Genomic DNA, 22,113 nt, shown 5'->3' with positions numbered 1-22,113 from the left:
CCAGGCAGCTCAGTCTCCAGGGCTGTGGCAGCAGCCCAGGTCACTGAGCCCTGAGGGGAATATTGGAGGCTATTCATTTATCACATTAATGTTTACTTTCTACTGAAGTATAGTTGCTTTCCAGTGCTGAGTTGGTTGCAGGATACAGCAACTTGAAGAGGTATACAGTGATGAATATCTGGTCTTTGGGGGATGCTTTGCCTCTCTCCTATATGCTGAAGCATTAACTAGGTTTCCCTGAGCTGTACTCTAGTCCCTTGGTGATGCTCTTTTTTAAGATACTTGAGTGTGTATATATTAATCCCAACATCCTGATCAAACCCTGCCTTCACTCTTTCCCCTTCAGTAATCCTGAGTGGCTCTTCCAAGACTGAGTCTCTTTGTAAATGAATTTTTGGTATCAGTTTTTTAGATTCCATCTATAAGCAATACTGTATGATATTTGTCTTCCTGTGTCTGACATAACTCACCTAGAATGATCACTGGTAGGTCCTTCTGTGTATATATCCATCACTGACTCGATGGACGTGAGTCTGAGTGAACTCCAGGAGATGGTGATGGACAGGGAGGCCTGGCGTGCTGTGACTCATGGAGTCGCAAAGAGTCGGACATGACTGAGCGATTGAACTGAACTGAAATAGCCCAGACCATGTGGTATCTGTGTCTTTAGGTTTTTAAGGAAACTCCATGCTGTTCTCCACAGTGGATGTTAACAGTTTACATTTTCAGCAGCACTGAGGAGAGTTCCTTTTCTCCAGGCCCACTCCAGCACTTACTGTTTTTAGACTTTTTGATGATTGCCTTACTGACAGGTGAGAGGTGATCCCTCAGTATAGATTTGATTTGCATTCCTCTAATGATGGGGCTTCCCTGGTGGCTCAGAGGTTAAAGCGTCTGCCTGCAATGCGGGAGACCCAGGTTTGATCCCTGGGTCGGGAAGATCCCCTAGAGAAGGAAATGGTAACCCCCACTCCAGTATTCTTGTCTGGAAAATCCCATGGATGGAGAAGCCTGGTGGGCTACAGTCCATGGGGTCGCAAAGAGTCGAACACGACTGAGCGACTTCACAGAACAGAACAGAATGATGGACAATGTTGAGGATCTTTGTTAGGTCCTTTTTTCTTTTAAACAGTGAGTAAAGTTACCTGAAATTGGCTTCTTAAAAGCCTGCCCTGTTTGAATTGTTATTCTATTATGTACCCCAGGCCATTTCTTGAAGGAAGGAGTCTTACAGTCCCGCAGACTTTGTGAGTTTTAAGTGCCCCTGTGCACCTGTTTTAAAGTTGCTTTTATTCAAAATGGCCACGAGGAGGCAGCATTTCTTCATTCCCAACTCTGCTTATTGGGGCACCAAAGGAAACGGCAACCCACTCCAGTGTTCTTGCCTGGAGAATCCCAGGGACGGGGGAGCTGTCTCTGGAGTCGCACAGAGTTGGACACGACTGAAGTGACTTAGCAGCAGTAGCAGCAGACTTACAGAAAGTACTGTTCTGGGTTCTCAATGAGAGTGGAATGTGCCAGAACACCCACCCAAGGGTTTGTGTGTCATTACTTCTTGCCCATTTCCCTTCACCAGCCAAACCCCACCTCAGACAAACCCCAGGCTCTCAACTCTGTTCTGCTGAGGTTTCTGTCAGTATTTGAGAAGTGCAAATTAATTCAAGGAGGTATCACCTCCCACCTGTCAGAATGACCATCATGTAAAGTCAACATCAGTAAGTGCTGTAGAGACTGGAGAAATGGGAACCCTCCCACAGTTTGTGGAAATATAATTTGGTACAACCATTTAGGAGTGCATTATGGGAGCTGCTTAAAAAACTAAAAATACAACCACTATATGATCTAGCAGTCCCACTCCTGGGCATAATTCGAAAAAGATTCACGCATGCCTGTGTTCTTGGTGGTGGTGGTGGTTACAATTACCAAGACCTGGATGTAATCCAAGTGTCGATGTAATTGACAAAGGAATGGACAAAGAAGATGTGGTACATACATACAAGGGAATATTACTCAGCCATTAATAAGAATGGAGCTGTGCCATTTGCAGCAACAGCGATGGGCCTGGAGATTAGTATAATAAGTGAAGTAAGTCACAGAAGGACAAATACCGTATGATGGTGCTTACACGTGGAATCTAAAAGAAAGACACAAATGAACTATTTACAAAACAGATCCAGACTCACAAGAGCACAAACTCGGTTACCAGGGGGGAAGGGATTGGGAAGTGGCTTGAGAGTTTGCGACTGACATATACACACTCCTACAGATAATTGACAAGGCTTGCTGCATAGCACAGGGAACTTGGCTTAATGTTCTGTCACAGTTTAAATGGGAAAAGAAGTTGAAAACGAACGGATACTTGTATAGGTACAGGGAATCACTTTGCTGTGCACTTGTAGCTAACACATCATTGTTAATCAACTGGACTCCAATATAAAACCTGTTGTAAACAACTTGAAGAAAAACTTCAAGATCTCATAGTAACATAGAACAGGGCAATTCACCATTTTAATTAAAGCAAATTAGAAATCCAGTGGGAGGCTCCTGTTGTAAATTACAATCTATTCATTTCCACTCCTCTCTTGCTAATTTTTTCCAATGATGGGTTTAAAAGCTAGCAACATATGAGCTAATAAGCTTAAAGAGTAGAATATTGAGGTAGCAAATGCATTTCAAACAGTTGTAATTATCTTTGGCAGACAGAGTGTAGTTTTATTATTACAGTGGTTTATATGACAAAATATAAAAATATATTTTATGCAAGTCAGTGCCTCACACTCATTTACTGTTATTAAATCTTGGAAGCTTGACATAGATTATTTCGGAGTGCTAATTGTATAATTTACAGACTAACATTAAAAGATTGAATTTTGTGTCAAAATACACTATGTCAAGTGGTATGAGAAGAGAGCTAAAGCCTAGTAGTAAAAAGGTGTATTTTACTTCCATGGAGTTTGTGGTCTCTGAGATGAAGTTATACTACACTCATATTGACAGGAGCTCCTCTATTTCATCTTTAATAGTTTCTCCTGTATAATTAAAAACTGAATGACCCAAAAGGAGCATTTCCTAAGGGATATAAATATTTCTAAAACTTTCTTTGACCGCTTAAAAATTATTACTACTTTCTCCCTAGCAATTCCAAAATTTACTAGAATTTCCTTCATTTTAGGATGACATTACACAGAGTAATAATAACACACTATAATCAAGGCCCACAAAATTCAGTCCACTTCAGTATTATACATGGATCTGTTTGTCAATAATTCACATCTTTCCAGAACTTCTTAATCCTGCCACAAGTTTTTTTTCATTAATCAGATCTGCAGGCAACTTTGTGCTAACGTTAGACATCTTCAGCATAATATAAGACAATATAAATTAGGTGATATGGCTGAAATAAAGTGATAAGAACTTCTTATGGATCTGTATTTATCAAAATGTACTGTACCCTCTGAACGGTATCATCAAGCAGTGTCCTAAAGAATGAATTAGTGTATGGGAAAGGTGTATTGCATTAAGTCTTCCCTGTTCTGAAAATGGTTGAAGATGAACACATACTATGACCCAACAATTCTACAGAACTATAACTAATTTCTAGTTATATACCCAAAAGAAATACCTATGTAAGTTCACCAAAAGACTCACTAAAATGTTCACAACAGCAGTATTCATAATGAGAAAAATTTACAACGCTATACACGCCCGTCAGTAGTATAATGGATATGTAAATGGTGGTATGTTTATATAATAAAGCACAGCAGTAACAATGAGCAAATTGTGGTGGATCTCACAAACATTAATGAGGGAAAGAAACCAAACTTTAGAAAGCGTGTGTGGTTCTGCTCCATGCATAACCTGGGGAGGGTTACTGAGATTCTGAGAATGCTTGGTCCCTTGATTTCAAGGTTGCTTACATGGGTATTTAATCAGATTGTGAAAATTCAGCTGTCTGTGCACTTGTGTCATCATTTTGCATCTATATTATTCTTCAGTATATAATGAGAGTAGCGGAAGTAGACTGAAGATACAGGTCAGAGGAAATTGTGTGTGTTACTGCCACATCAGAGCAGATTGGTTGGCTGTCTTACCACCACAGCTTTGAGAAGAAATAGGAACCAAGCCTTGGACTTCAAGTTCCTCAAAATTTTGAATACCTAGATAACAAGACCTCTGTCTATTTATATTTTCTTTTAATAGTACCAAGTGCTTAGCAAACCTCTTTATGATGATAATGACAAGAGTTGCGGTAGTTGGTGTTAATTCAGTATCGTTGTCATTTAAGATAAGGGGAATCATGACAGACAAGCTGCTTTAAACATAGTTTACATTTGATATCATTAAGCAACACATAGCCTATATTCAGTAACATCCACTCAGAAAATGACACTTTTAGCACAAATGTATAAATAGACTCTTGAGAGTCCCTTGGACTACAAGGAGATCAACCAGTCCTTCCTAAGGAGATCAGTCCTGGGTGTTCATTGGAAGGACTGATGTTGAGGCTGAAACTCCAATACTTTGGCCACCTGATGCAAAGAGCTGACTCATTTGGAAAGACCCTGATGCTGGGAAACATTGAGGGCAGGAGGAGAACGGGATGACAGAGGATGAGATGGTTGGATGGCATCACTGACTCAATGGACATGGGTTTGGGTGGACTCCGGGAGTTGGTGAAGGACAGGGAGGCCTGGCGTGCTGCAGTTCATGGGGTCGCAAAGAGTCGGACACGAACTGAACTGAATATACGTCTTACCAATATCATGTATGACTGGCATACCTAAAAACAATGCTTAATTGGCTTAAACATAAAATGATGATCTGGCTGGCTATTCTTTACGGGCAAGGGTATAAACTACCACCCTGTGTTTTGCAGGTGACTGTTATTTGAAGGACTGGTCTTCCTGGAGCCTGTGTCAGCTGACCTGTGTGAATGGTGAGGACCTTGGCTTTGGTGGAATACAGGTCCGTTCCAGAGCAGTGATTATACAAGAACTAGAGAACCAACATCTGTGCCCCGAGCAGAAGCTGGAAACAAAACCATGTGATGGTGAGTGCGACCATTCATAACACCTATTTATTTTAGTGTGGTGTTGATAAGCAAAGGAAAAAGTGTAAATTTTTCTCTTAGATAAGGAAATTTGCTAAGATCTCACTTTTAAAAAGTTGAGAATTAGGTTAAGGGTATGATTCTGAATTCTAAAGATTTAGAGAAAAAGAGTCTTGCCACCCTTCATAAGTTAGGTATGAAATACTTAAGAGTATCTCTAAGTTTTATGAGTTAAAGCAAGCTAAGATCATTTGGAGCATGTTATTTGTACATACCTATAACAATCCTGATCCAATGTGAATCTAAAAATATCCTCAATTTATTTAAATCAAAAGAAAAATTACAAAGAAATAGCAAAATGAGACATTTTACTATAGTCTCAGAAATTGATAAAGTATTGGTAAGGTCTGGTCTGAATTTTATAAACAGAATATATAAAAATATATGTTTCTATGTCATGTGTATATGTATATACACACAGAGCCATGCACCCAATATAAGCAATACATTTACAAAAACCTCAGAGCATTATTGTCATCTAGCAGAGAATGTCTTGCTCAACAAAACACCTTCTCATTCTTGCTTATGTTCTGAAATAATTAAGGAGCATGACATATATTAGCAAAGAAGGGCCAAAATAACATCTGTATTACTGAAAAGTTGAGGAAAGCTTAGAATGTTGGAGAACAGTGCTTACAGAAAAAGCCACCTGACTAGATGACTTAACCCAGGAATTATTGAATTATCCACCTTTGATTACATTTTCTCAAATTTACCATCCATATTCTGGGGACAGGGTAAGTAAAGAAGGAGAGATAGGACAGCAGTTACAATAAGTGAGTTAATGCCCAAGAAAAGAAAGAGGATTGTTTACCCCATCATGACAGTTAGGAATCAGCAACAACAATTGCAAAGAAATTCTCTCATGCACCCACAGAACTAAAAGCTGAAAGCTGCATTTCTAGAGCATTACACATCAAATGTATGCAGGGTGCAGCAGCAAAGTATTTAGAAGGGGATTTAAAGCATTACGTGCTTATACAGGAGAGAGAAAAGTGTAACATAAACTCGACTTTCAACTCAATTTAAATAAAAAAAAAAGAAAAGTAAAGGGAGATAACATACAAATAATACAGATAAATACAAATTCAGTGAGATAGAAAATAACCAAGATAATCAATAAAACCAATAGCTTGTTTTTTGATCAAAGTAGACCATCTCATGGAAAACTCAATGAAACAAAAAAGAGGACACAGTAATAATACTGATAGTGTTTAAAAACTATAATTTCTGTGAATATATTTTGCTAATAAATGTAAAAACTTGACAGCTATTTAGAATGTTATTTATCAAGAGTAATGGAGAAGCAAACCATAGATTCTGTAACTATTAAAACCCAAGTGTGTCAGATAGGCTCACACATGCACACACACTAAAACCTAGATGGCCTTAATTATGAGTCTTACTAAAATTTAAACAGACAACTCCCATTTATGTGAAATCTTAAGAAATAAAGTTGGGTAGAAAAAAAATGAGAAAAATCTCCCCAGTACAACACCAAGATCACAAACAAAAATGGTAAACAATAAAAATACTTTTAAATCAAAATTTAAATCTTCTACATATTGAAATGGGAGGAGGGCATGGCAACCCACTCCAGGAGCCTTGCCTGGAGAATCCCATGGACAGAGGTGCCTGGCGGGCTGCAGTCCACGGGGTCAGAGAATGCGATGCGACTGAGCATGCGCACACAGTAAAGCAGCTCATAAACCAGACAAGCCACAGACACAGAAGAGATATCTGAAGTCAGTTTGAAGGAATTCATGTCTAGAACAACTATCCTAAAGCTTTTCAGCATTCGAAGACAATTTCACAGTTGTAAAATTGTGGAGGACCCCAAATGGCTTTTCTTTGATGTATACATATCAAACATTTGCACACTGAAAAATGACAACTGTTAAGTTTTTAAATATTTGGTAACTTATTTAAAATAATCACAAATCAATTGTATGTTATCATAACATATTTCCCGAAAAATAACTATTTTCCAAAGCAAAAAGAAAATAACTTTTATGACAGGCATGGTCTTCTTTTACACTTTTCCACGTCTCTGTAACATCTGGCTTAACTCAAGATAGCTGGATTCTCTTATCTGCCTCTGCATTCAGTCTATGGCCATCTTAGTTTAGTTTCTATATGTGAGGGAAGTCCAGGCTTACTTACCCAGCTGTGCAGTTAGAGGGGAAAATCCTCACACACATACTCTGCTGCTGCTGCTGCTGCTAAGTCGCTTCAGTCGTGTCCAACTCTGTGTGACCCCATAGACAGCAGCCCACCAGGCTCCCCTGTCCCTGGGATTCTCCAAGCAAAAACACTGGCGTGGGTTGCCATTTCCTTCTCCAATGCATGAAAGTGAAAGTGAAGTCGCTCAGTCGTGTCCAACTCTTAGCGACCCCATGGTCTGCAGCCTACCAGGCTCCCCCGTCCATAGGATTTTCCAGGCATGAGTACTGGAGTGGGGTGCCATTGCCTTCTCCGACACATATTCTGAGGGAATGCCAAAGGCATCCCTGGTCCCCGGACCATCATCTGAGAACTGTTATTCTAGAATAAAAAATTCCCACAACTCAGAAAAGGCATAGATTTCAGTAAGGGTTGGGGAGAACCAAAAGATATACATAAGCAGTTCACAAGAGGAAATCTAAATGCTGCAAAACGTTTTTCTTACTGTTTGATAATAGCTGCAAGTTAAAATGACAAGATAGCTTTCCATACCCTCAACACTGACAAGAAATTTAAATCTGGAACTTACAAATGTTTTTGAGGGTTTAGAGTAATAGTAACTCTTATTCACTACTGGCGGGTATGTAAACTGTCACCATTTAAAGAAAAACAATGAGCTGTGTTTAGTAAAGTTTCAGCTATCCCTACAGTAAAACCCAGAAATTTCCCTTCTAAATATTTACCTTAAAGAAACACTAGGAGGCTTGCACAAGGCTGGCCACTGAGGCACTGATGTAATAGTATAAATTGAACACGACGTAAAAGCCCATCCATAGAGGAAATAAATTGTAGTTAGTATCATGGAATTCTATGCAGCAGTTAAAATTAATTGACTGTGTCTGTATTAAAAAATCACATAGAAATAGTTCGTCTATAACATTGGCTATTAAGTTTCAAAAAGATATATGTATCATGTGTCAATATAATGCTTTTTAACTTTTAAAACTGCCTACAAATAATACTGTAAGTCATTTATGGATTACATATATTTATATTATAGTCATATTCAAAGAATAAAAAGCCTGTCACAGAAATGCTTGTATCTACTTCAAAATAGTGCATATTGCAGGACAGACACAGAGGGAGATCAGGAAGGACTATAACAGGCCATCAAGTTTGTTAGTATTTTTTACTCATCAACAAACAAAACTAAAGCAAGTATGACTAAACGGTAATATTTGTTAAAATTGAATGATAGGTAGTTGAATATATTTTTTCAGTTATTTGTCCTTATTTGTATGTCTGATATAATGCTTTAAATAAAACATAAATTTAAATTGAAAATCTGGGTTCACATCAAACAGTATGGTAGCCGACTTGTAAATTAGTTGGCATTTAGGCACGCATCTGGAATTTTGTAACATCTATATGGCAACTTCAGGATGGTAACTTCACATTTGAATCATTCAGGATGGACTTCTTATTTGTTTCTAATTGTTTATAAATATTTCACTAATACCTGTCTCCATGATGTCCCCCTGGCCTGCAGAATGCCTCTGTTAATGTGTATTGTGTCCCTGCAGATGGACAGTGTTACGAGTATAAATGGATGGCCAGTGCTTGGAAGGGCTCTTCCCGAACAGTCTGGTGTCAAAGATCAGATGGTGTAAATGTAACAGGTAAACCTTCCATTCCTCTTTGTTCTTTGAAAGTCTTCCTATAACACACATGTAATCGGTTCAAGAAAATAAGAAAACAGAGATATTCTTTCAGTATTCCACATGTGGTTGAGTTCACAACACCTGAGCTGTGTACCTGATGACCAGTGATAAATTATTTTACTTTTAAATGTTTCAATTAAATTCCCCCTCACCAAGCCATTTTAGATATTACTGTCTAATTCTAGTAAATTACTATTATAAGTTAATCTCAGATTGTTTTCTTACAAGTTTTATATATTAGTAACTTACTACATGCTAAAAAGTCAGTGTTTTGTTGACTATATCTGTTTCTGTGCCTTAGAGGCAATATATGCAGTCCAAAAACATTGCCAAGATAATATGATTATACAAATCCAAACATTTTGCTTAAATTCAGAAATCTATAAGCTCTAGTTTTTTTTAATTAACTAAGATACAAGGCCTATTGGTAAAACTCAAGCTCAGAGCATCTGAGTAGTCACAGTACCTACTCTGTCCCCACTCAAACCTTATTATACATTGAAAGGAGACATCCAAATGAAGAGCTTTTTTTTTAATTCCCTTTGACCCAAACAGACCCCACAGAATTAATCTGCTGCTGCTAAGTCACTTTAGTCGTGTCCAACTCTGTGTGACCCCATAGACGGCAGCCCACCAGGCTCCGCTGTCCCTGGGATTCTCCAGGCAAGAACACTGGAGTGGGTTGCCATTGCCTTCTCCAAGACAGTTACTAAAAGTTTCCTTATCTGAGTCCAGTAAATGCAAGGGATCCCAAAGACCCTTGAAGAGGGAAGAAAATTGGCTCCCGAGATAGAGTGAGCCACCCTGCAAAAATTTCCTATCAACGAACTAAGGTCAGAAGAAGAACCTCAGCATCAAGCCTATGGACCCAGAAGATGGGTGCCCAGTGTCTCAAACACTGACCTGCTGCCATTGTTTTGACCCTCTGGCAGAGAAAAAGGTAGTGTGCATTTTGGTGCCTCTGAGTAATATCCATTTGTAAATTTAATTGTAACATCTACAGTAAGATGACAGGATCAGGGATCAATATGCTTTTTGGAAAGCATAAATTTTTATATTGAATTTTAAGTTACTTGGATTTATTGAAACCTAATTATGCATTTCCAGCCTATGAAAGCTAGAGCAGGATGTCAAATTGTGTTCTTGTGAAGATAAGATTTTATACATGAGCAATCTGGGTTAAGAAACACTTGATAATAGCAACTCTCAGTGGACACATCTATAATAAAGACAAGATACCTACCAGGAAACCCTTTACTCTCTGACAGTGTCATTTTCTGGGAAAAAAAAAAAAAGCCAAGCAAGGCACTCTCAGAGGCAACAGGGGGAGACAGAGCTTTGGGGAGAGGAGCACAGGCTTTCTGAACCTGAAGACATGAGAGAGGTGGTCCTTCCCAGGTGGCAGTACTGGTAAAGAACCCGCCTGCCAATGCAAGAGATGTAAGGGATGCAGGTTCAATCCCTGGGTCAGGAAGATTGCTTGGAGGAAGGCATGGCAACCCACTCCAGTATTCTTGCCTGGAGAATCCCCATGGACAGAGGAGTCTGGCTGGCTACAGTCCACGGGGTCACAGAGAGTCAGACACAACTGAAGTGAATTAGCATGCATGGACACCACTCAACTCAGGTGTTGAAAATGAATGTCTACCTTCTTTAAACTAATCAGGAGTTTTATAGCTTTCCCAGTGAATCCTGTTAGTTTTCAGTGTTTTCTTTTTTTCCCCCCCAAATATGGATGCAAATAATCGTTGTCTGACTTTTATTCTACACATTACAAGTTCTTTTCACACTGAAATTGGAGCTATTCCCCAATATAAGGTAAGTCAAATTTTAAAAGACTTACCTGTAGAAATCATATTTTCAATTTCTTTTCCATAGAGTACCCCATGTATTTATCCCCGTCTAAAGCTGTTTTATAGCAAAAAAAAAAATTGTGTAAATGATTTGTGATAAAACACTATATGCATTCTTCTCCCATCTTTTAGGAGAGGTGAGACTGTTTATGGGAAATAGTCAAGCATGTAAAGTATATTACCTACCTTGATCGATTGTTCTAATTTTATGAATAGTTGTCCTTACAGGAAACTCACAATGGTTTCCTTTGTCTTCATGTGTTTAATGCTGATAACTTCAGTACAGCCATGTCACTCCAGCTGCCTTGCAATGACTAACTGCTTTTCCATAACAATTTCTCTCTGAATATTTTGTTTATAATGTTAAGTGATAAGGCAAAGAATTAACACCTTTAATTAGATTCCAGAGGATCATCAGTTCCATAAATAAAGGAAAATTTTTGTTTTGCTAAAATTCTGTGAAATTGATCAAGTGTGGTTTGAAGCTATGAGTTCTTTACATGCTACCAGTTCTGTTTCTTAATGACATCTAGTCTCATCTTGAAAACTTCATTGTAACAATTGTGGCATACCTGGTATTAAACTCGAGAAGGAGGAGGAAATAAGAGGAGTCACTGGAGAACTGCAGTGTCAAGTTAAAACAATAGTGCAGACATACCACTTAGAAGCTGCATTTGTTTTCTTATATACCAAAAAAAAAAAAAAAATCCTGAATTAGTGACTTTCTCCAAAAGAAATACGTATTATAAAAAAATCCATTCACAAGGTTGTCACATAGATCAAAAAGGTATCTTAAGTTGAAGACTGTTCATTTGAAAAACAAGGAAAGAATTTTAACTTTAAAAGAGAATTAAATCTGCTTTTTAATGTTGGACTTGGTCTCAGAAACTATGACATTAGCTTGCAGACAATTAGGTTTTCAAAGTATTGGCTATAAAATCATCTACTCAACAGGTACTTACTGAGCACCTGCTGGGGTGGCAAGTACTGTGTCCTCTGAATGAAAAGGGTCTCAAGTTCCTAAATAAAGTGGTCAAGGTTAACCAGGTATTCCAGTCAGCTGCCCTCAGAAGTCTGTGGGACTCCCAAGGCAGTTCAGGATTCAAAGACCCCTCTACAGCAATGGTTTATTTTTATTTTTTTTTATCACTGCAAGAGATGCTATTTGTCAAAATATGATTTTCTGTTCTGCAGGGGGCTGCTTAGTGGTGCGCCAGCCTGATGCTGACAGGTCTTGTAACCCACCGTGTAGTCAACCCCACTCATACTGTAGCGAGGTATGTGTGAATTCATTAGAGTAGACAAGCCAGCTTCATCGTTTGTCATCAACTGCTTCTGGTACAATCCATCCCCCCCACCCCCCGAAAAATGTCTTGAGGCATAAAAATTCTATTTTGGGACTACTTCTTTTTACCAGTATAAATAATTCTGAATGCACTTCTTTCTACCATTGGAATAAATTTGTATAAGGTACCAAAAAAGTGTGTTATTTTTTACATAGTGGTGACAGAAATTACGTGGAGTAAATTCCCAGAACAGTACTTCTTTAAAGCCTGCCATTCAGGTCAGGTGTGGTATACTTCCAAAGATCACCTTGCATGTACAGTGTAAGTCTTGTTCTCCTGCAGACAAGGACATGCAGTTGTGAAGAAGGGTACACTGAAGTCATGTCTTCCAATGGTACACTTGAGCAGTGCACACTTATCCCCGTGATGGTGATACCCACTGTGGAGGACAAGAGAGGAGACGTGAAAACCAGTCGGGCAGTGCATCCAACCCAGCCCTCCAGTAACCCAGTGGGACGGGGAAGGACCTGGTTTCTGCAGCCGTTTGGGCCAGGTGAAGTTACCAGACAGTGCTGATGCGGCATTCCTTGGCTGTATATTTAACTAATAATGAGCAAGCATTTTCTTAAGAGAGAATTATTTCATCTGTAGTCATTTCTTTTGATACTGTCTTATATTCGTATAATTTTTACAATTATTATGAAAAAGACAATCATACTCAAAATTCAGAGATATGAATCTGCTCTCTTCTGAGAAAAATTCTAGGATTGATAAATTTCAGTCATAAATTTAGAATTATTTTCACATTGATTAAAGCAATCTAACAGTGAAAATATTAGGGGGAAAGTGTGTTGTCATGCAGAACTAGAACAAATCAAAACTATGAAAAGACATTCAAGAATTTTCCATCTGACCACAGAGTGTTAAATATTTGAACCCTATATGGGAAGGTCAGTAATGCAGGGGATGCTTGGCAGCCAGACCAATTTCTGTCAGTGCTTGGAGCTGGCACACTCAAATACTCAGAATCTGTACTAGGACCAGATACATGGGGACAGGCGTGGAGCCGTCCTGTCTCGATGGGACAGTCTAAACTTGGAGACTGACCAGACCCATATCATTAAACAGACAGCTCATAATGTATCCAGTAATGGACGTGAAGCCTGGAGGCTGATCACATTCTAGCCTTACTCTGCGCATTTGGTCTCCTCAGTTGATTCAGCCATAAACTCACCCCTGGGACTAAGCTGGTACTTGAAAATGTGCTGCGAGAGCTATATGTAACAGCTCATGCCACTTCTCCTCACACCCTAGAGGGATTACCACTTCATGACCAAAGGAAATTGCCAGGCAAAGCAAAGCATAAACTTCTTCCTAACGCCCGTAGAAACTTGAGAAAGGAAGGAAAGAATCTGCATAGCTAGCACAGCTGTATTTTTAATGCATGGAGTCAAAACACTCTACCTTACTGGTGAATCACTACTGGGATTTTTTAAAAGTATTTTCACCGCATGGGTGATTAATATATAACCACATCATCCCTGACTTTATTAGATTTTGATCGAAGATAAAATTTATTTTGTAAAGCTGACCTGTCTGTGTAAGCATGGGCAGCTCTTCTTCTCAGTGTCCAAGATGGCGGACCAACAAATGGCCATTTGCAGTCTTGACCTTGACCAAGAATCCAAGCAGATCTCATATCAAAACTGCTTTTTAAATATAACATATTATTATTGTCATTTTTCACTTTATAGTTTTCCTAAAATGAACATTTTAATATATTAAAAAGGTATACATTATAAAAACATACAATTAGAGCATGCTCTTGTTTTCTGAAAAACCCAAAAATATTTGTTGAACTTCTCTCAGAACGGATAAACCCAACAGTAGAACAGTTCTTTTGATTTTGAACTCACTCAGTTTTTAAAAATATTTAGAATTGAAAAAAGGAATATCTAGAATATTAACTTGATTTATTTCCAGCATATGAATGAACTCCTAAGTTGATCCAGCTCTAGGCAAAAATAATCATCATCATAGTACTGATTTTGACATCTTTCAAATGTTGGATAAACCAGTCTCTGTGGGGTCAGTTTGCCCAATCTATAATTTCAATATTAAAATTAATGTTTAAAAAAATAAATATAAATAAAATTAATGTTTAGCTGGTTGGGTATAACAGAAAATAAATGGTGTGAGGAACAAGTTAGACAAAATCATTAATACCATCATCCATTTGAAGTTTATTCAGAATATAAAACAGAAGTTCAAAGAGAATGAGACCAGAAAACCAAATTTTAAAAGTTCCTGTCATAAAACTAGAAAACAAGTTCCTGTCTTATCTGATTCCGTAAATGGAAAAGACAGAAAAAAAGTTCTTTTGAGATTCTTTCATGTGTTAATCAAACTTGGTTATTTTTACAAATGATATTGTCAAATTAATTTTAAAGCACACTCTAAAGTATAAACTAGATAAAGGATTATTAATTCCAAAAATGTTAAATATATTTACTTTCATCTGAAAAAAATATTTAAATGACAAAATTTACATTGAGATACCTGTCAGCATCAAAAAAGTTGTAGGAATTTTCTTGAAATTGCATTGTTTTCTTCTTTTCTCACAATTGCCATTCTGAAGATAGAATGAAAATCAGAAGAAAACATTTATATAGCATAACACATGAGTTTAAAGTAAAATCCATATAGGAAGTAGCAGAAATGTAGACATATTAACTTGAAATCTGAACTTGAATTGCAACATTATTTATCATTTTTCAATTCAGTTTTCATTGAGAATTTATCTTTAATGAAAGAGCATCTAACACATAATATCAGCTTTGCATTAATCATTAACTCTGCCTAAGCAATAATTCATTTTGAGTTTTCAAAGAACTTGGTCATATGTGACTGGTCATTGGTCATAGTTAAAGACTGTATATATATACAGCAGACTGATGTAAGTTAACGACCAATGTCTGTTCTTCTCAGATGGGAGACTGAAGACCTGGGTTTATGGTGTAGCAGCTGGGGCATTCGTGTTACTCATCTTCATTGTCTCCATGATCTATCTAGCTTGGTGAGTGTTTAAATATTTAAAAATCTAAGGAGATCTATTTCAGAGGAAATACTTTCAATTGGCCATAACCAGGAACAGCGATCTAATGTCCCAAATAAGCATTCCACATTTATTTAGGGTTCATCTGAGTTTCTGAATAAGCATAGATGGATAATCTAAAAGCAACTGAATCCGAACCATTTAATTTCTGAATATGAGCCAGAACTGCCCCAAGTCATCTTCTCAAGTTGTTCCCCCTGGTTATGCAAGCACCATATATTACTTTGTATACTTATGGTGAACTGTACTTTTTTTATTAAGTTACTACTGAGGAAGAGATTATGATAATACCTAATTCAACTGTCTTTTAAAACATATTATAAGTTGTGTTATTTATAAAAGTTTGTGGACAAATATAAATGACTATACTATAACATTATTCCATTATTAGTACCAGAGAAATTATATCTAGAAAATTATCTTTTACAGGATAATAACATATTTGAAGGGTTCTGGTTTATGTTTATTCAGAGCATAAAACTGAGGAATTCAAAAACCAGAAAATCAAATTTTGGGGTTGAATTTAGAAAGTGTAGGCAATTAAGCAATTTTTAGGTTTATCACTGTTTCAGTTTTTTTCATTTAAAGCAATAAAAATTACAATTGAAGATTTTCTTTCTCACAGTTTTATTGATTTTTTTTTTAACAGCAAGAAGCCAAAGAAACCCCAAAGAAGGCAAAACAACCGGCTGAAACCTTTGACCTTAGCCTATGATGGAGATGCTGACATGTAAGTCGTAACTTACTCTGCAGCTTCCAATTTCAGCTTTCTGCCTTTGCTGTGGATATCCAGAGGCCACAGAGCTATTCAAACTGTGTGGCTTAAACTACAGTGTTACTTCTTAAAAGATCATCATTAAGGAAGGAGTGAAAATCACAGTGCCATTGGATATACCAAGTCAGTACTACTTACATCGAAACCATCAGCCCTGAGAATTCTAGAAGATTTAGTTGATACATGATGCATTCTGAGAGTCTTATGTGATCTTTTCTGAAATCTACCAACTGATAATTCACTTTCATCTCTAAAAATACGATGGTGGGATTGACCAGTTTAGGATGCCTGATGCAAGCCTCTGTCTGCAGTGTTAACCCCTAGTAACATTTTCGCATGAAGAGTTTAATACCAAAATCTCTACACTACTATATTCAAACATAACAACATGCCTACTCAATTGAATGATACACATTATTATGTCAGATTATATACTTGTTAATAAGCAATTTTAATGGTGGCTAAAACTAAGCTCTAAACTGAGCAGAAAACCCATTGAGTAAATTCAGCATCTTGGTGGTTGATAATAGTTTCACTGAGCTGCATTTCAGAGGCATAGACCCTTTTGTAAGACTTCTTGCCTCTCTCCAAAGTGCAAATGCTGGACATGTACTAGTACCTTAGAAGAGTCCTCAAGTTCAGTATTTTACAATGGTTATTGTCTGGAAAACTAATTTGCTTGTGTTAATACAGTACATTTCTACTTTCCCTAATTTTCAAACTGGTTGCCTGGATCTTTTTTTGCTATACGGAAGGCACATTTTTGCACTATATTAGTGCAGCATGATAGGCGCTTAACCAGTATTGCCATAGCAACTGCCTCTTTTCATATGGGATGAAGACATCTGTGCTCAAAGTGTCGTGGAGACATTTACAAGTTCTTGTGTCCTAAGAGAGTAAAAGTTCAGCTGGGACAGCGACAGGATGGATTTAGCTGTTACATCTGCTGTATACATACTTCCTCATCGCTGCAGCCACTGTGATATCAACAGCATGGCGATAACTTCAGTGTTCAAGTCCCGAACTCACTAACCCCCCAAAAGACGGTCCCCTCTAGTCGGCTTCTAATTGTACTTTGAAGGCTGTTTATGACTAGATTTTTATATTTGTTATCTTTGTTAAAAAAAGAAAAGAAAAGAAAAAAAGGAGCTGGTTGTCTTTTTAATTTTGAGCAGATGGAAAAAATAATTTATTGGTGATTTTTTGTAATTAAAAGAAATCAAAATGGTCTGATTTTTTTTTTCCTCCCAGATTTGTTTTCCTACTTTCAGATGGAATGTATTTCAAAATCCATAGTTTAGTCTTTCTCAGTGGTAAAATTTGAAGCAAGTCTTTTTAATGTATGATATCAAAAACTAGAATTTTCAAAAGAGAAAAATAAATATTTTGTCCAGGACCTCATTAAATATCTAGACCAAGGGTGGCACATTCTTTTTTTTTTTTTTTTTGGTAAAAGGTCAGATGATGGTAAATATTCCAGCCAGGTCTATGTTGCAGCCTATCCATTCTGCCGTTGTGAGAACACAGCCATAGACAATACACAATACCGTCCATAGAGAATGGGCGTGGCCATTTTTCAATAAAACTTCCTATAAAGTCAGCAGGCCACGTTTGCAAGTTATGATTTGCTGGTCTAGAGGTTTTTTCCCAGTGCTACTTGTCCATCATGTCATCTTGAGTTTTCACTCATTTCCCCTCTGACTGTGATCAGGGTTTAATTTCAAAACCAAAAAACAGTCATTAAACATCTTAATGTATTGCAAGTAGTTATATTTTTCACAGATGTAGCCCTGAGAATGGCACAGTAAAATGATACCTAACTTGGCTGGTTTCTTTCATATGAAAAGAAAATCCAAAAGGTGCCATTAAAAAGCAATATCATTTTTCAGGCAACAGTTTTGCAACAACCTTTGGGAGAGGAAAGGACATCAGATGTTCAGGTCTTTAAAAAAAAAAAAAAAGTATCACAAGCCATTTTATCTTAAACATAGCTGTGTTGCTGTACAAGTGGTTAGGACTCGAAGGTATTTCACCTTCGTACTAGAGTTTGAATTCACCCTACTCTTCATTCTAGAGTATCTGCAAAGATTACAAAAGATAGATTAGAATGTCATTGTCCCTCAAATAAGCAAATTTCTACATATTTAAATCAGCATTAAAGGTGGTATGCACTAATAACCTTGATCAGTATTTCCTGTGTTAAGCAATGTGTAAATCATTTCTGAGCAAACAGGTTATCAGGAAAATGAGAATTTTGCCTTAGACCAAGGCTTTCAATAAGGAAAGGCATAAAAACAATTCCATCTCATCTGTCTCACTAAAAGAGGAAGACAAAAATAATATTGTCACCCTAAAACTGTGATTGTCAATAAATGTACTCAGGGGTCTCCCAAATAATCCTCAAGTTGATTTATTTGAGTAAAATGAGCTCCCATTTGTCCAAAATGGTTGAGAAAGAATCTATTACCATTACGTGAAGAATCTTGCTAAGTCTTATACCCTTGAAATTGTTGAGTGGAATAAACTGTTACTACTAATGATATAATACTATACAGTGGCATTCATTCAGAAAGCAGATAAGTGTCCTCCTACCTATACTGTTAAAATTAAATGAATTCATAGGTCAAAATTATGTTATGAAAAGCCAAGGTGACCTTACTCATAAATTGATTACCTTTTGCAACATTACATGTATGAAGTAATCTAGATTCAGTGTGACCTAATACTAGGGAGCATACTGGAAGTTGGCCTTTTGTTTGGAAAGATACAGGAAGGCTATTTTGGACAAATGAAGGTTACTATATTCATGTTTATAACATGAAAATAGCCTTATTTTTGTTCTTGGCATAAGTCAATAATGAGTTAAATACTTTACTGGGATTTCATCAAAACAGTATTCTTCCTGTTCATTCTAAGAATTCAGGAGGGGAATATAGTAGTAACTTGTCTATTGACACTTTTGCCTTACCAAAATGGTCTGTGAGCCCACAAAGATTAAGAATCACTGTTCTGTAAGTACGAAGGTCTGCTTGGTTGGGGGGAGAAAAAGAAATGAAAAATATTGACACAGTATTATTTTGTTGGACTGTTTCTATTTAAATGACATAGAAGTGACATAACTGATCTCGAAAGGGGGTGATTTGCTCATTCATCAATATCTAAGCTAGGAAACTGACTATAATCCTATTTCAAAGCCTTTTCGAGGACACTACAGTGTAGCTTAAAGCTAATTTGAAAAGGGGTTCATAAAAGCATGTTCTTAATTATAGCAAAGCACAAAGTACCTGTAATAAGACTAATATGTATTGAATTATCACACGTAAGACACTCTGCTAGATATTGTAAAATATTAGTAACGGCTTTTGTTTACATGCATATCTAAGACATTCAAAAGAAGGGGAAAAGCTTAATGAGTGAAAATGACGCACACATCACCCTTCACTCTGTTTGGCGTTCAAACTTGGTGAACATTTTTCCTCATGTAATGTCTGTGTGTCAGGCCGTGCTGGCAGGCTTGGGCTATATGTCTGCTCCACCCTCAGGCAGGTGGCAGTGGTCCCAGCAGCTTAATCCGAACCCTCTTAAGTTCCTAGACATTTCAAGACAAAGTCAGTTATTTAAAACTTCTCACAGGAAGCAAGTAACGCCTCTCAATTTTTCCTAACCTCCAACTCGCTGTATACCCTTGCTCCTTTACAATGATCAATGCCTGGTCTCTTGTCCAGCCTGCTCCCTTAGCAACAACTAGTCTTGTCTGCTTCCCCTAGAACCATCTAAACATGCCTACCTTTTTAATAAGAAAAGAGGTGACTACCTATATCTCTTTTCTGTTGGAGTCAAAGTGTCACTTAGAGTGTGAACAGTTTGGTTTAAACAGAATTGTACCAGTCAAAGACATGGATAAAGAAAGGAAAGCTGTGGAGGACATCCCCCACCCGCCACCCCACAAAAAGACCTTTTCTGTAAAAATGTCAATTCTTACCTTAGATTTAGTCCTACCCAGTACTCCCCCCCTCCACCAACCTTCCCCTTGCGTCTCTGTACACGTCCTACCCCGTGAGACAGCAAGGGAGGCCTGCAGCTCTCAAAACTGACAAAAAAAGAGCCTGTCCTTCGGCTGAATCAAGGTTTGAATAGCCTTGCAAGAATCAGGCTTCCCAAATGACCCAGGGTCTCACTATCTGTAAATATATTATCAAATTAAAATGTGTTTCTTGTTCTGTTTCCCCTCTAAGCTTGAGGGTGTTGAAAGAAGAGCAGTCCGTGAACACATCTGTGAGGAATCAGGTCAGACAACCATCTTCCCTGGGTCTGGTTGCGATGTGAGAACTGAAATTGCTGCCTGTCCCCTCTGGTGCTGCCCTCTGGTGGCCGCAGCTAACAGAGCAGGATTTCAGGGTCTGAAACAGGAGTGTGGGCCGCGCAGAGGGGACTGTAAAAGGATACGCGGTGTGATACGATAATGATAATTCTGTATCTAGCAGGGACACTGAAAAATGGGTATGTCTACATTGTTAAATGAGCAAAACAAATGCTAAATGGATAGCGTTAATTTTGTAGCTTTATGTTTTTGTGCTTCTACCAAGCCTGATCTTAAAATGGGCAATTTTATGAAGACACTTAGTTGTGAGAGTCACGTTTCCAGCGATCAAAAATCTCTAGTCTATTTAGACTGTCCTTGGGTGTCAGTCTTCCCGTGTTTTGTAGATTTTTTTTTTAAGCAATAGTTTCTAGATTACCTGCTTTGAATGCTCACTGAGCTTCTCTCAACTATTTTTCAGGAGTCTATTTAAGTTTATTTTTTTTTAAATAAACATTAAGATTTCCTTTCTGGTACTTTTTTCTTGCCTATTTTTAGCACAGAGATTTTTGAAGCGATCAGTACCTGTCATTGTAAAATATAACTTTATTAAATTTGCAATGTCTTTCTATAAATTATAACCCCCTAAATGTGTTTTCTTTTTGGTTAATTTAATTACCTGAGTATTTATTTTGTTTAAATAAGAAGGCAGCTGTCTAAGAAGTTTTTGTTAATATTACTTTGTAAATTGTGTAATGTAATTTATTTTAAATTATGTACATTTCTTTTTTAATGCACAAGAGGTCTATGTACAATTTACTACAGATTTGCAAATACTGTCACTAAGCTTTACTCAGTTAATACAGATGGCATGTGAAGATGTAATATGCTTTTTTACATTTTCATATGGGTTATTTGTAAATTAACTGTTGCTGATAAACATAAAACACGGAGATCATTTTCATTCTACTACTTGTGTGTATCTGTGTTTTAATTTGCATCCTTTGCTGCTGAAGTGTGGGTTAACACTTATTTTCAATGAAAAAAACATCTTTTTACTACCGTATTGCCCTCTCTTGGGTCTTTCTGTTTACAATCCCAATTTAGAAAGTTTGAGAGATGCAAACCTTTAAGTGTCTGCAGAAGCCACAGTGTAATCATCCTGGACAAAGGAGCCCTTGGTTTCCAGTACGTTACAAGGTAGGAAGCAGCAGAGGACGCTGAGACACGCTGGACACTGCGGTACAGAGCTTCTCCCCCAGTCAGAAGGCAAGCCGCTCCCTGTCCCTTCTCCCCGTGTCTACCGGCAGGAGACTAACCCTCAGGCGGAAGCTCATACGTGAATAAATCAAGATTCCTTCACTCCAAATTAAGATGCATATGTTAACAAATTCTGAAAGGGATGCACAAATTAGATGAATCATTGCAATTATTGTTAGGGTAGCTTGCAACCAAAACATTTTTTGAAGTTGCTATTTGCTAAAATATAGCTAATAAGGAAGGAACCTGTTAAACACAGTATATAAAGCTCAAAATATATAGCTAGACTCAAATGCCTGATGAAAACACAGTGATTTGCAGCCTCCTTATTTTCTATCTTGTTCATTACAACTGATTCAAGAGGAGAATTTTTAAAATAACTGATGTATCTCTAGGTATTTGGACATTCATAGTCAAATCACTAACTTCATTTTTTATTTTGCAACTCTAATTTATGTCCTGCAAACACAAATATGAATGACTGGTCTACATTTTGCTGGTTGGTCTGAGTCCCTAGTGATTCCTTTCAT

At 37.4% G+C, this 22,113-nt stretch overlaps 1 protein-coding gene across 1 annotated transcript in view; it reads left to right on the top strand.

The window, feature by feature from the left end:
* THSD7A (thrombospondin type 1 domain containing 7A) overlaps window positions 1-21,292 on the top strand; it is a 485,777-nt gene extending 464,485 nt beyond the window's left edge. Inside the window, exons 23-28 of the mRNA XM_061413578.1 lie at window positions 4,877-5,050; window positions 8,857-8,952; window positions 12,042-12,124; window positions 12,476-12,686; window positions 15,122-15,209; window positions 15,898-21,292. Of these exons, the coding sequence (XP_061269562.1) occupies window positions 4,877-5,050; window positions 8,857-8,952; window positions 12,042-12,124; window positions 12,476-12,686; window positions 15,122-15,209; window positions 15,898-15,982 (737 nt within the window). The 3' untranslated portion in view covers window positions 15,983-21,292. The remainder of the gene's footprint in view (window positions 1-4,876; window positions 5,051-8,856; window positions 8,953-12,041; window positions 12,125-12,475; window positions 12,687-15,121; window positions 15,210-15,897) is intronic.
* The last annotated feature ends 821 nt before the right edge of the window (window positions 21,293-22,113 follow it).

Source organism: Bos javanicus, chromosome 4 (assembly GCF_032452875.1).
Source record: "Bos javanicus breed banteng chromosome 4, ARS-OSU_banteng_1.0, whole genome shotgun sequence".
Classification (NCBI taxonomy): Eukaryota; Metazoa; Chordata; class Mammalia; order Artiodactyla; family Bovidae; genus Bos; species Bos javanicus.
This window is presented reverse-complemented; position numbering and strand designations above follow the sequence as displayed.